At 40.5% G+C, this 15,472-nt stretch overlaps 1 protein-coding gene across 7 annotated transcripts in view; it reads right to left on the bottom strand.

Moving 5' to 3' along the window:
• Positions 1-1,708: 1,708 nt before the first annotated feature.
• Positions 1,709-15,472, bottom strand: part of LOC5573867 (F-box/LRR-repeat protein 7) — a 48,774-nt gene continuing 35,010 nt past the window's right edge. For all 7 annotated transcript variants that reach the window (XM_021854349.1, XM_021854332.1, XM_021854307.1 and 4 more), the window contains 2 exons: positions 14,004-14,994; positions 1,709-2,051 (listed from right to left, as the gene is read on the bottom strand). In XM_021854349.1, the coding sequence (XP_021710041.1) occupies positions 1,916-2,051; positions 14,004-14,994 (1,127 nt within the window). In that variant the 3' untranslated portion in view covers positions 1,709-1,915. The remainder of the gene's footprint in view (positions 2,052-14,003; positions 14,995-15,472) is intronic.

Here is a 15,472-nt window from a genome sequence, read left to right as displayed (position 1 = left end):
CAATAAAAACCGTAAGAATATTCGTTTGAGCACTCAAGATATTTACAAAAATGTACAAATTTGTCCTTCGTCATGAAAAGCTTATAATTTTGGCAGTTTTTAATTAATCCTATAAGACAATTATATTTAAAATTCTGGTAAATTTTACCAATCCATTGAAACTTCTGATCATAATGAACAGTTCGTGAGTGAAATTAAATGTTCGTAAACAAAATTATTGAAAAACAATATATTATTTTCAAGATGAAGGGGCGGGCAAAATGAGCCACTTAGATTTAAGCAAAACAAACGATGTTTTGAACATAAAAATGCATTGCCTAAATATACCAGATTATTTTTTACCGCATAGTCATCTTTATACACCATTACAAGTGGAACACTTTGCTAGAAATTCCGTTGAACCAAGTATCGCAAGTTAGTACTAGTATAACATGGTCTGTTTACTATGTGTGTGGTGGCTCATACTGCCCCGTAGGGTGGCTCATAATGCTCCATATGGTTGGTGACCACGTAGAAAAACATGGTTTTCCAAAAAGTTCTTGAAATAATTTGCAAGTTGATGTTAACATTAATTATCGGCGTAACATGGAAGATAACATTTTATAGTACAAGTCACTTGCATTTAAACCTTTTTTGCTGTTTTTCTATGCATTATATGACGTTTTCCTTAGGCGGCCCATATTACCCCGATCACCCCTACATGCTAGCCTGGTGGGGCCGAGCGCGACAGGGCTCGCCTAGGTAGCAGTGTTTCGATATACGGGGATACGTTCGAGGTGGTTGACGAGTTCGTCTACCTTGGATCCTCGCTGACGCTGACGATAACGTTAGCTGTGAAATACGGAGGCGCATCATCAGTGCAAGTCGGGCCTACAATGGCCTCCACAAGAAGTTGACCGCAGCTTTAAAGATTTACCTCCGCACCAAATGTACCATGTATTTACAAAACGCTCATAAGACTTTCATTCAAACTTTTATTGGTTTCAAACTCGTGATGGTAAAAATCGTGAAAATCACTCAAAAATATATGTTGAATTTCAAGTTATGTCTGAAGAACTGTGAAAATTTCATTCAAATCAAACATTCAAACCATTCTGTACGTAAAATCAAAAAGTTGCGAATGTATTATCCAAGACTGTAAAATCACCGTCATTTCTGGCCATGACATCGTAATGTTTGTTTGTTTGTGTATTTACGACACTTTACACTAGAGAGTGCATTCGTGTCGGCCATGAATGTTTGTTGAATTACAATTTAAATTTCATTACAACTGTCTACATAGTCCAGTATCTTGTAAAAATTCCAGTAATTTTTTGTGTTCATTTCTTCGTTGCTTAAGGCGTCTTGGAGGCTAGTTATGGTTATATCATTTTTCTGTCTTTCTTTATGATACTTCCTACACTGGAGTACCAGGTGTCGCACATCTTGGACTGTCCCACAGCATTCGCAAATTGGTGGCGGTTCCTTCTTCAACAAGAAAGTGTGGGTTAGCCGTGTGTGGCCAATCCTCAACCGAGTTAGTACACGCTGGTCTGAAGTACTACCGCTACATCTATACGTGTCATGTTTTACTTCTCGGAGTTTCGCGTCTCTAGATTCGCTCCACATCGTTTGTTTATTTTTTCAAGGTTCCATGCAAAAACGAGACTAAGTAGTGGGAAGAGGCGTTTCTTAACATTCTCTCGATAAACCGGTAATGGAAACATAAATCTAACAAACATTCCGTCTTTATCTTTTATTATCCTATTGGTTTACATATGTAATAAAATATACCTCCTTCTCATTCATTATTGGGTTGTATTAGTTCGTTTAATATTGTTTTACCTTTTCATTCATGATTGAATAGAGATGTGTTCAGCGATTATGTTGGACTGAATTATGTACATGAACACAAACGAGAAATCTCTATAAACTTTTAGTTGAAAATCAAATCATTGTAGTTGCTGAGCACGTGGTAAGCCGAAACGCGGCAGCTTGTCGTGGTCCGCACCACCGTTGTACGATCTGCGCGCTCGAAATTCGCCTTAACAGTTTCATAGTAGCGGCCGTCACTGGAAAGATAATGAAGAGAATTGTTATTTAGTTATCGATCATTTATTAAGATTGTTTTCACAATAGAGTAGAGTATTCATATCGGAATGCTTTCCAAGAAAAAAAAAATTTCTTTCAAAGACACAGTGTCTATGAGAGAAAACATTATCAAAAAAATAATTTTCTCCGTAACACCCAACAAATGAAAGCTTGAATGCTTAACCCCCAATAGCACATTTCCCTTTCATCGTCAAATAAAAGGGAAGAGATTTTTTTTTTGAATAATATGATTATACCATGGACACCATGAATAGCGTAATCAGTCCTATAATCAGTCAGTTGTCAGGCAGACCGGACTAGATGATATTTTGGCTTTGTAAATATAGGCCAAGGAATCCAATAATTCTGATCTTTTCTATGTAATTTTTATACAGATGTTACATCAAACAGATAAGCTCCAATTTTGCCCAAAAAAATCAAATTCTTTATTTCATGGTTAATTTAAGGTAGGTATTCAATAATACATAATACATAACAGAAACAAACAGATAATTTTCAATATATTCGGGTCACAACATCTCTCTATTTTTTCCGACATGAATGAACACTTTGCTTCACAAAATATAATCAAAAAGTCTTAAAACAAAAACAACGTGATTATGGATGGAACACACTTATACCAAATATATCATCTTATTCAGGTTCCCAGATATCGTATTCGTTGTAGAATTCTCTGTAGCAAACTCCAATGGGCCTAGAAGAGCGACGCATAGCAACATTTCTGAATTCTGCTTCAATTTCAATTTTGAATGAAACATACGGCAATGTGGTGTAACTTGCAGGCCGTGTTACTCCCAGCCTAGATGAGACCCCCGTCTCCAAGCCTCAGGGTCGGCGCTACGCTCGTGACACTCCGCGAAAGAAAACACTTACAGATCGACTCTACTAAAACTCCCTCTATTTCGTGGTCTCGTGTACACTTTTATTTCCACTTCCTTGACGTCCTACTTCTTCTACTCCCCACTCTCTCCTAATCTTTCCTTCTCTTTACTTGCGTCCGTCCTCAACACCGGACGACGCCTCCCACTTTCTTATCCTATCCTACCTTACAATTCCTTCACTTCTTCGGGGCCCCGCGCACTGCAGCACCTTCTCCGCTGCTCCTTCACTGACCACTAGAACTATTTCCGCTATCCGGGCCAGGGGGCGGTTGACTCCTTCCTTCTCGTTTCTCCTCCTTCGTCTGCAGCCTCTCGTCGACCTCGTGCCTGTCCCGTGCGCCCCTCGAGAGTGGTGACGGACTCGAGGCTTCAGTGATCCGTGGATTCACTGGAAAGCCTGGGTTTCCAAGCGCACTTGGTGGTCGTTCTGGGGTACAGGGCTTCACGGACTCACTCCTGAATTAGCCGCCTAGGGTCAACGCAGGTAGGATACGGTGGAATGGCTCAAACGGCAATGGCGTTTTTAAATAAAAACCGCGAGGTCCTGTGGGCACGACGGATTCAAAATGGTGGGAGTTAGACGCGGTACGGTCAGGCTAGGTTCGGGGTTATCTGGGGACGGAAATTTACCTGGATGTCCAGTTCAACTTCACTTCCTTTCTCCTCTTCAAAATATCTAGTTTCTTAAACTTCTTCAAACTTTCTCTTATAACTTTATAACTTTTTGGAAAGCACTACTGCTGCCTTCAACGATCACCAGGCTTATGCTATGTCTTGCTGGTGAACATTGACCCCGAACCTTTGGCCGTTGACCCATGTCCATCTACGTCATCGATCCGCCTCATCATGGCCACCCCCATGGCCGCCCATTCGTGTGGTTTAGCGCAGCCCTGGTGGTGACTAGCGGTACTACACTCGTCCTTCTATAGGGTGGAGCTGTGTTGGCTGCGTTCGTGGGAGCTTTCGGGACATCTTACTTAAACCTATCTACAAACGTTTTCTTTTTTTCTCTACAATACATTTACGAAAATAAACGCGACAAATCTCATCAACACTAGACATCACACTGACACTGGTTACAGTGGAAACGTCCATCCAGTCAGCGACAAGTTTCTTCACTGTAACATTTTTCGATCCGATAACAGTTGACACCATCCTAAGCATTTGATTTTCGCTCACAGTATTTCTCAATCGAGTGAAGAATAGCCAAAATTTGTCCCGAGGTATAGATGAAATTGAGGAATCATCATTAGAGCACTTCGAGCCATGCATCAATTTTCTATTTGACTTCGGGGAAGATCTAGCCAAAGGAAGACTATCATTGATCGATGTTGTAGTAGCAGTGCGATCACTCTGCTCGGCTATAGTGCGTTGGATGATAGCTATTTCCTTTTTCAGCTCCAGTATATAGGGCCTTCCTAAGCCGAGTGGTTAGAGTCCACGGCTACAAAGCAAAGTCATCTTTGAAGCTGTCTGGGTTCGATTCCCGGTCGGTCCAGAATCTTTTCATAATGGAAATTTCCTTCACTTCCCTGGGCATAGAGTATCATCGTACCTGCCACACGATGTACGAATGCGAAAATGGCGACTGTGGCAAAGAAAGCTCTCAGTAATAACTGTGGAAGTGCTCATAAGAACACTAAGCTGAGAAGCAGGCTCCGTCCCAGTGAAGACGTAATGCCAAGAAAGAAGAAGAATAATATCGTTCGCAAGTACCATATTCATCGACTGATTGTATTCGGGGGCGAAATTCGACCGCTTTGAGAGCAATGATTTGTCATTCCGTATTTTACTCATCAGGCTAGTACAACTTACGCACAACCACCAAATACAACGATTTCGTATCCTATTCTCTATTATTCCGAATATGTGGAGTAAACGCTCTTGGCCCAGTCTAATTAAATACCGACCAATTGTGAAATCATTTTGAGTTCATTTATTTTTTTTAATAAATATTTGGAAACTTATTTTGTTCCACATTGGGAAAATAACATATAAAAAAACATGTAAATAAACAGGTCGAAATCCACTACAACTTGCGATTTCATCAACACGTTTTCAAATTCACATAGAAGAAGGATATCATATCTTTTGAATGCTCATTCAATTCATTTATGTAGTTAACAGCTAAACAGATAACACTGAATCAACAATTTCACGCCACAAAACTCGGTTCGTGGCCGCATCTCTCCATCCTCGGTTCTGCCCCACACTCGCCAAATCGATACGCACTTGATACGCCCACTTAGCTCGCTGCGCTCCAAGCCTTCTTGTATCAACCGGATCCGAAGCGAACACCATCTTTGCAGGGTTGCTGTCCGGCATTCTTGCAACATGCCCTGCCCATCGTATCCTTCCAGCTTTGGCCACCTTCTGGATACTGGGCTCGTCGTAAAGTTGGGCAAGCTCGTGGTTCATCCTTCGCCGCCACACACCGTTTTCCTGCACATCGTCAAAGATAGTCCTAAGCACCCGACGTTCGAAGACTCCAAGTGCTTGCAAGTCCTCTTCGAGCATCGTCCACGTTTCATGCCCGTAGAGGATTACCGGCCTTATGATCGTTTTGTACATGGTAAATTTGGTGCGGGTGTGAATCTTTTTTGACCGCAGCTTCTTGTGGAGGCCATTGTAGGCCCGACTTGCACTGATGATGCGCCTCCGTATTTTACGGCTAACGTTATTATCAGTCGCCAGCAAGAATCCAAGGTAGACGAACTCGTCGACCACCTCGAACGTATCCCCGTCTATCGTAACACTGCTACCTAGGCGAGCCCTGTCGCGCTCGGCCCCACCAGCTAGCATGTACTTTGTCTTGGACGCATGCACCACCAATCCAACTTTCGCTGCCTCGCGTTTCAGGCGGGTGTACAGATCTGCCACCTTTTCAAATGTTCGGCCGACAATGTCCATATCATCCGCAAAGCAAACAAATTGTCCGGATCTCGTAAAAATCGTACCCCGGCTGTTGAGCCCGGCTCTCCCCATAACACCTTCTAGCGCAATATTGAACAACAGGTACGAAAGTCCATCTCCTTGTCGTAGTCCCCGGCGGGATCCAAAATTTTGCACACCTTCCATCGTTGCTCGTATCAGTCTCGTGAGCTTCCGGGAAAGCTGTTCTCGTCCATGATTTTCCATAGCTCTACGCGGTCGATACTATCGTATGCCGCCTTAAAATCGATGAAAAAGGTGATGCGTTGGGACCTGGTATTCACGACATTTTTGGAGGATTTGCCGTACAGTAAAGATCTGGTCCGTTGTCGATCGGCCGTCAACAAAGCCGGCTTGATAACTTCCCACGAACTCGCTTACTATAGGTGATAGACGACGGAAGATGATCTGGGATAATACTTTGTAGGCCGCATTTAGAATGGTGATCGCTCGAAAGTTCTCACAATTTAACTTGTCGCCTTTCTTGTAGATGGGGCATATTACCCCTTCCTTCCACTTCTCCGGTAGCTGTTCTGTTCCCCAGATTGTGCCTATCAGCCGGTGCAGACAAATGGCCAGCCTCGCCGGGCCCATCTTTATGAGTTCAGCTCCGATACCATCCTTACCAGCAGCTTTATTGACCGCCCGAGCTGCGTTCTTCTCCTCCAAAATCTGCCTACATTCCTCGTCGAACCAATCGTTCCGTCGACTCCGTCCCACGTACCCGACGTTGCTCTCAGCTGCATCGTTGATGGCTGCTTACACTGTTCTCCAGCAGTCCTCAAGAGGGGCTTCATACAGCTCACCCTCTTCCGATAATGCAGCCTCGAGGTGCTGCGCGTATGCAGCTGCGACATCCGGTTGCTTAAGCCGCTCTAGGTCATACCGGGGCGGTCGTCGGCACCGTACGTTGTTAACGACGGAGAGTTTTGGGCGCAGTTTGACCATCACCAGATAGTGGTCGGAGTCGATGTTAGAGCCACGATAGGTCCTGACGTCGATAATGTCGGAGAAGTGCCGTCCGTCAATCAGAACGTGGTCGATTTGGGATTCTGTCTGCTGTGGTGATCTCCAGGTGTATCGGTATGGAAGGCTGTGCTGGAAGTAGGTGCTACGAATGACCATTCTTGCACAGAAAAAAATCCGTTCTCGTATCCATGAACAGAAGACGTGAACTCGTCAACAAGCAAAAATACACCCTGAACTAGATCATGTTCATGTGACCTTTTGTGGTAGTTCATGGTGTATTTTTGACAGTTCACGTTTTCCAGAACTCTTTTTTGAGCGTGTGGAGGCGGCGAAATCAATTAGTCGTAGGCCGTTTTCGTTCGTCAGCCGGTGGACGCTGAACTTTCCCATCGTCGGATTGAACTCCACCTCCTGGCCAACCTGAACGTTTAGATCTCCTATGATCATTTTGACGTCGTGGCTCTGGCAGCTGTCGTATTCGCGTTCGAGCTGCGCGTAAAAAGCGTCTTTATCATCATCAGTTCTTCCGGAGTGAGGGCTGTGCACGTTTATTATGCTGAAGTTGAAGAACCGGCCTTTGAGCCTCAACTTGCACATTGCACATTCTCTCATTGATCGGCCACCACCCGATCACGCGCCTCTGCATATCACCCATCACTATAAAAGCTGTTCCCAGCTCGTGTGTGTTGCCGCAGTTCTGGTAGATGGTATGGTTACCTCTAAACGTTCGCACCATTGATCCCTTCCAACACACTTCCTGCAGCGCTACGATGCCGAATCCGCGGTCCTTCAGCACGTCGGCGAGTATGCTTGTGCTCCCGATGAAGTTGAGAGATTTACAGTTCCACGTACCGAGCTTCTAATCGCTAGTCCCTTAACGTCGCTGTGGTCTTCGCCGATTGTCCCGGTTCGTATTCTCTCGTTGATTATTCGTTGCTTGATGTTTTTACGGCTGGCTTGCAGGGCCTGACATCAACCCTCTAGATTTCCGGAGGACCAATCCCCCTAAATGTTCGGAGGGCCATAGTGCGCAGTTTATCTCAGAGCCCTTCTCTGGCACTCGGACGATGATCAGCCGCCCCTGACATGGGGAACAGACGCTGTTCTGAGCCGCTCCTAACATGTAGTACAGACGCTCAAGGTTTGCATAAGCAAAAGCAAAAGCAAACCACCCCCCCCCCTTCCCTCCCAGACAACCAGAATGTACGTATAACGGAATCACCTTTTGTGTTATGCGATGCTTATATGTCGAAAGTTTCACATATAAGATGGTGCGAAAAGGCCTTATACGTACAAAAGTGGAGGCGATATACGTGCATTTTTATATGATGAAAAATAGCATGCAATGCGAGTGTATCGATTTTATTGCGAATCAATTTGTACTCTTATGCGACTTAATTTATGATAACAAAGTTCATTTGACAGCTGCTACGGATTGATCCGACGAACTTTGTACGAGTATACGGAACGAAAAAAAGGTACATATGAACTCAGAAAATAACGCTTTATGCGAGGAAACCCATCAATCAAACGATTTCATTCACCTTGTAGTGCGGGTGTGATGCAATTTGTATAAATAAACGACTTTTTTCGTAGACTGTTATGCGACTTGTGGTTGTCTGGGCTGTCAGCATACGACCAAAGTTTCCACCGGGAGTTGGTTACCCGATCTTCCCCAAGGTTACGCGTACCCCGGCCAGTACCGCGAGGAGGTAGGGATAGGAGTTGCTGGACAGGACGCTAAGGACCGCACAGAGGGATCTATTTTATTCCTTCAGGTTCGCGAGGTACCACCCGACCAACCAGTTTTCCAATTTCTTTATAAATCTTTGTCCAACGATGGCGATCGCCAACGATTCAAAACGAATCGGTATCGATCGCTATTCAAAATCACTGACTGGTTGACCGGGCAATGGTACGCCAGGCCCAGCCATTTACCAATTTGAATGCTCAAAGTTTCCTCATACATTTTTAAGCAGAGTTTTGATTTGGATAAATTTGAATATGTTATTTAGTAAGGAAACAACTTATTGTCGAGTTTATGTTATAAATTATAACTACTCAATATGGTTCTAGTGGGGCGCTTTCCAACTTCAAATGTATATATACAGTAATACTAGACTGACTAGACTAGACTGCACATAAACGGTATAAATGCATAAATTGCAGCTTGAGTATTATGGTTACTCAGGGAAGGATTGTTGTGTTTCCCTTCTTATAGCGGTCTTCCTATAGATGAAAAGGTGGGACAAGTTGGGAAATTGTGGAAAACGTGGATCACTCTACTGATGCAAAGTTTTAAATGTTAAGCATAGGTAGCCACTATGCTTAAACAATGTTTATTATGCTAAATAGCATCCTCCCTTCCTGATAAGGAAGAAATTTAACTGTGTATACGCCTTTTGAAGTTTATATAGGGATTGAGATTACTATGATTAATGCCAACCTTTTGTGTTCAGCCCTCTATTTATTCGTCGTGATATTTTCTAGAAAATTAAACAATAGGGTCCTAAAGCCCTGTCCCAATTTTAAAGCCAAACGCTTAAGTTTAGCGCAATAACACATGTTTACTCAATTTTCTAATGTTTTCCGTTGGTTTGAGTCCAAAAAAACATTTTTTTTAGATTTTGTCACACTCCTTGGCTTAAACTCAAATTTTGGGTGTATTTTGTTTTCCGTGTCCCTTCCGAAATGTCAGATAGGATCAACCCCAGTGGTAAAACTAAAACCCCTGTGGTGTTTTTGTCGACTAAGCGAACGTCAAACATGATCTTAAGTGTCAAGGTTCATTTATGGACCCAATTTTTAAATTAAAGTTTAAACATGATACAGCCGTTATTTGAGCGGGAAATATTGCTAAAGGAGTTGCAGTAAGATGCTCTTTCGTGTTATTGAATAAAAACAAGATTTCATTAAAAATTTTAGGACCCAATTACTTTTCAAGTCAAATCCTTTCAGCTACCGTGCAGCCCCACAAATTTGAACGGTACTTCATTCAAACCATCGGGGTTCATTTTTAATTTGAACTTTCAGTCACCCTACATACTACTGAAAATCGTAATTCTGGTTACCTCTTTGGCTGTTTTGTTTTGATTCTGCGTTCCATTTCGCAACGTTTTATTCCACTTTACTCCGTTCCATGAGCAGAATGACATTTGAACCATTTTTAATCTAAATGATGTGCAAATTAGCGGGGTACAAATTAAAAAGTGTTAAGAGTAAATGTGGTCAAACCAAAGGGGGTACACGGTACAACTTTGCCGAAGACCACATTTTGATTGGACGTCACGATAAATTGTTACAGTACTGACCCGATTTTGTCAGCCCCTTTTTGTGGACAACTATTCGCTCTCACAGTTTCATAACCGATTTTTGTACAAATCTTTTGCAAACCAGTTCAAGTTATTATGAATATGCATAACATAGTGAAGAAAAACTTCTGACAACTTGTTTAAATATTAAAGGAGAGCAAAATAACGGATTGAAAAGGGGTTGACAAAATCGGGTCAGTACTGTATTCTATTCATCATCATAAAGTGGGTTTGTATGCCGCATGCTTCACAAACCATTCGACAGGAAACCGTGGAGCTCCTGGCGGGATCAACATATAAAAGCTGATCAAAGTAATCCAGGCTACTATATTCTACAGCAAAAAAGCAGTGTTGCTCTGAAAGGAATTGAATGATCTTCTCAGCATGATTTAGACTTTGTTATCAAAGCCACTGCGGAACACGTTTTTGTCTCAAGTATCAAAATAATGCTATTTACTTAACCCTCTTTATCCCAAATTTTTATTTTCGATCTAAATATCATTTTAGTTATCTAAAACCATTCTAAACACGCCCAAAACGTGATTTATTTTTAAATCTATGAATTTTGGTTTTTGATTTTCATAATTTTTATTTTTGAACAACCCTATCCTTATCCTTTTTTCTTGAAGCCTCTTCTAGTTACTGATTGTTTTTACGGTACTCTTGTTTGGAAATATTTTAATTTTTCTTGTAAATAACTGGAAACCAAGTTTTAATTTATTTCAATACCATCAAGCTGTTCTTCTGTGATAGGCTGATAGTAGAAAAATATAAAAGGTACGATTTTTATATTACACGTTAAATGAATCCCATGCATTTGTAGGTTATATAAGAATACAATTTTTCAAACAATGTTCAAAAATACAAAAAAGTTTCAAAAGTCATAAAAAACTTTTCTTATATGCGTGTTATGAATCAAGGTTTAAGCCAAAAATAAAATCATTTTGATTTCCGAGCTACGAAAAAATACACAAAATTCCAAAGTGTACCCCGTCTAAAGGCGGGGTTGGGTATTAGAGGGTTAATTGAGGTGAAACAGCTTGGAATCAACTTCTAAAATTGCACTAAAACGTCAAACGCACAAATCTCCCGAAGAAAGCATCCAATCCAAAATAAGAAGATCAGGAACGCTTGCCAACAATTTCTCCAGTTTAGTGCCTTTGAAAACGTGAGTAGGGGCACAAGTCGGCCATTGTGGCGACCATCTTTGGATTCCGAGTTGTTTCACCTTAAGGGTTGCTGAATACATTGCCGTTTTCAAAAATATCACAGCACGTTTAGTTTTGAGATATTGGATGTTAAAAATTCAAAATTTGATTATTTAAGCCAATTTGCATGCAAGTTTGGCAGCTTGTATGGCAATTTATTTGCTTAATTTGCCACGGAATTGTAAATGTAAATATTGTTTTTTGTCATATAAAAAAACGAAGAATTTTGTATTAAGACTGCTAGCGTGTAGAAAAATCGATTTGATTAAAATTTTATCGTTAAATTTCAACTAAATTATATGTGGAATGAAAGTAAAAAATCTATTTTACATGCTTGGTGGATTAGATTACAAAAAATATGATAAATCATACTTAAAATTTCATGTAAACATCAATGAAAGCAGTGTTGACATGACTGAGCATGACATCAGATTTAGCGACCCCAAATTTACTAGAGACACTTAATTTGATCCTTAAGATACACAAAAATTTCATTTTTGTTACGCTGTGTAATAGAAATTTATCCTTATGTTCCACCAAAATGTGGTTATCGGCAAAACTTTTCACATGAGATGAGTCTGTCTACTTTTCCATAGATCATTATGACGAGCAGTTAGAGGACTGAACACAAAAGCCTTTTCATTAGTAACTTCCATATTCAAACGGAGAATGATTTCCATCATAATTGACACCGTTTAAGCCAGTGGTTCTCAACCTTTTTGCAGCTGCGACCCCCTTTGAAGATCTATAAACATCCCGCGGACCCTTTAAATGGATGGTCTCGGAATAAAGGTTTATGAATGCCTTTCTAGGATTTCATTATGAAACAGCAGATACCCTTAGGAGGCACACCCAAAAGCCATGTTGTAATTCATTAAAAATAGCATTGAAACTAAGCGATTCGCATAACTTCGTAAGTTGTACATTTTTAGACTGATGTATGAGCCCACTAAATTTACTATGAATCTTGTCAAGAGTTTACTAAACATATTTCTAAGAGTCCGATAATAAACTTCTGAGAAGGATCTTGTCAAAATCAACAGAAAAACAGGTAGTTGAGACACTTCTTGCTGGCTTGTGAATTCACAATAGTACAATGAAGTTCTGCTCGAAATCCAAAAGATTTTCACTAGATTTGAGAGATGTATTTGGGTATTCTCATTTGAGAGATGTATTTGGGTATTTGGGTATTCTCTTTCCATTCTAATTTTCGAAATTTTTGCCAAGAAGCCAAGAATTCACAATAGTACAATGAAGTTCTGCTCGAAATCCAAAAGATTTTCACTAGATTTGAGAGATGTATTTGGGTATTCTCATTTGAGAGATGTATTTGGGTATTTGGGTATTCTCTTTCCATTCTAATTTTTGAAATTTTTGCCAAGAAGTTTACCAAAGAAAGGTTAAGTGTCCTCATTGCATATTGCTTGGAATAATTTCTTTTTCTTGCAATAAGCTTTTAAGAAGCCAATTGAAGGCCATCGCAGGAGTTCGTTAAAATTTCGCCAAGCCAAATGTCTTGTCAGACTAAAAATCTTGGCAGAAATATTTATAAGATCACTTAGTTAAAAGCAGTTTTTTTTCAAATTTTTCCTCACTTTATCAAAATTTCACCATTAAAATCATAACTTCATGAATACACAACCGATTTAAACCTTTTTGCATGATTTTGAGACCAATTTAATTTCATTCAAAAATAGTTTTGACTAGGTTATTCAACAAAAAATACCTAAAACTTGTTTTGTACATGGAATTTATTTTTTGTTTTTTCTATATTTTTACGGAAATAACTGAAGTTTATAAAGCATCTTGCTATAACTAATGAAAGCAAAAATATTTCTGTCATAAAAAATTGGTGCTAAGACCTTCACAAAGGTTTAGAAAATGACAGAAACCAGTTTCAACTTAGTATTAACGTTAACCTGGCAAAAATTTCAAAAGCTTGTCACATGTGGATCGCATCTCACTGGCATGAGACAAACATTTGAAAAAAAAATACTAGTGCTTGGACACTCGTGCAGCACAGCTCGACAACTGATCCTGAAGATAAGTTCTGTGGTTCTGTTGTTGAGTGTAATACTATACATCCAAATTTGAGAGCCCCAATATACTTTTTGAACTGGTGGGATAATACCCATTCCAAAGCAAACGTCTACATGTCTGTCGCAAGTTATCTTGTAGCAAGTGACAAGCTTTATATTTCTCGTGAAAAAATCATGGTTTTGGCCAGTTTTTGCTAAATAAATTAGTCAAAACAAACTTTTAATCAAATGTGATAATTTTTGACAATTTTGATGTTCTACAATCTTTTCTAAAATTTATTTAAAAAAATCTAAAAGAATTGGTTAATTTGTGTGATTTGAATTCAGAAGAGATAACGAATTTTCGGTTTTGGAAGATTTTGAAAAATAAGCCGCATCAGCATTGCTCTTGTTCACACTAATGATCATAGATCTGAAAAGTTGCGTGTTCTACAGGAAAGCTGCAGTGAATTAGTATTTTGTAGCTCTTGAACTGAAATGTGAGTGGAAGTAGTGGATCAGAATAAATTGGCAAGCATAAGACTCACATCTGAAAGATGTATTCACGTAATAAAATATATTTAAAGGACTTACCTCAGAACCAAACAGCGTAGTTTCAAGCATTTAACACGAAGCATATCAATAGCTTTTTGGCTCTTATCTGAAAAACGCAAATTCTCAGGATCCCAACGCAGCTCCAGTCTCTCCAACGCTGGGCAGGACGATCCAATAGTATCCATCAGCTGATCAACATGTATGTTACCGATTAACCTTTCAGTTGTTCCCATCACGATGATTTTCACATTGACCAAAATGGGCAGAATGGTCATCCACAGCTGGTCTGTAATATGTGTCATTCCCGAGAGTACACATGCTTGCAACTGTGCTCCATAGCGTGTAATGAATCTGCCCAAAGCCTCATCGGATATGTTATCTGAAGAATCAATGTCCAAAGCAACTAAAGTCTTTGGGTTGCCACTTTCAGCCCATGCCTTGAGGACTGAATCATTGAATCCATTGATTTGGCCAGCACTAATGAAGCGAAGAGAGGGGATACGAGTCAATAAGTCAATTAAGCATTCCGTGGACAGATCGGTACCGGATATGTCTAGCTCTTGGACGGAGCATTTGTCCCATTCGGCTTGCATTACGTACTCCGATTTGAGGTCAGTGCCATTCATCAGCAAACACTTGAGCTGCTTAGAGCGGGCCAGCAGAGGCTTCAATGTTGAACCAGTAACTTTACTGCAGTAATTGACTGCCAGACATTCCAGTTGGATACAATTAGAGCTGAAAGCATCAATGTGTGAGTCGTCGATGAAGTTGATTCCGTACAGATTGATCACTCGCAAATTCGGCGTAGCCGATTTCAGCTTGTGAACGTTGATGACTTCATAGATTTCCTCCTCTTCTTCTTCGCCTTTTTCGTAGGTGCCGATCAAGTGTAGAACTTCGAGACCGTTGATGAAGTTGTAGATTTTGCGCATGAAACCCTCCATGAAGATCACCTCGGACAAGCAAATACACATATACCGCAGTTTAGCGGGGAACGCTTGCATCTCGCTGAAGTCGTGCAGCTGCATAGCTGTAATGTAAGGAAAATAAATGAAAACCATGGTTTGGGATGTGCTTTTAATTTGATTATTATTCATAAAAAATCCAGAACATGTATTCAGAACTAACATAATTTTCGAAACTGGGGCTTGTAGCAGGTCTCTTTTAACACATCAGTAGCCGTGCTGTTGCATTTTGTGAAACACAGTTGAAAAAACCTTGCTTTCCATACTCTACAGCAGCCTGGCGATGGTGACAAACCACGCCACAACTGGAAGGTTAACTCAAAAGCTGTGGCGCCTTCATCCATCACCCTCTGCATCACGCTCTTGCTGTGCATAGGAAGCGAACTTTTTTCATGTTGCATGTACTCATTACACGAAGTGACCGGTCTTGGTTTAAGAGATTTTATCATTGGAAGAGCTTTAGACTGATTTTTCAGCAGAATGGTCTCCTAGATCATTTTTTTTAATTTCTCGATGGATTTATCTTCTGATAAGGTAGATTGA

The sequence above is a fragment of the Aedes aegypti genome, chromosome 1 (assembly GCF_002204515.2).
Source record: "Aedes aegypti strain LVP_AGWG chromosome 1, AaegL5.0 Primary Assembly, whole genome shotgun sequence".
In the NCBI taxonomy this organism is placed as follows: Eukaryota; Metazoa; Arthropoda; class Insecta; order Diptera; family Culicidae; genus Aedes; species Aedes aegypti.
Note: the sequence above shows the minus strand (reverse complement) of the source record. Positions and strands in the feature narration are given on the sequence as shown.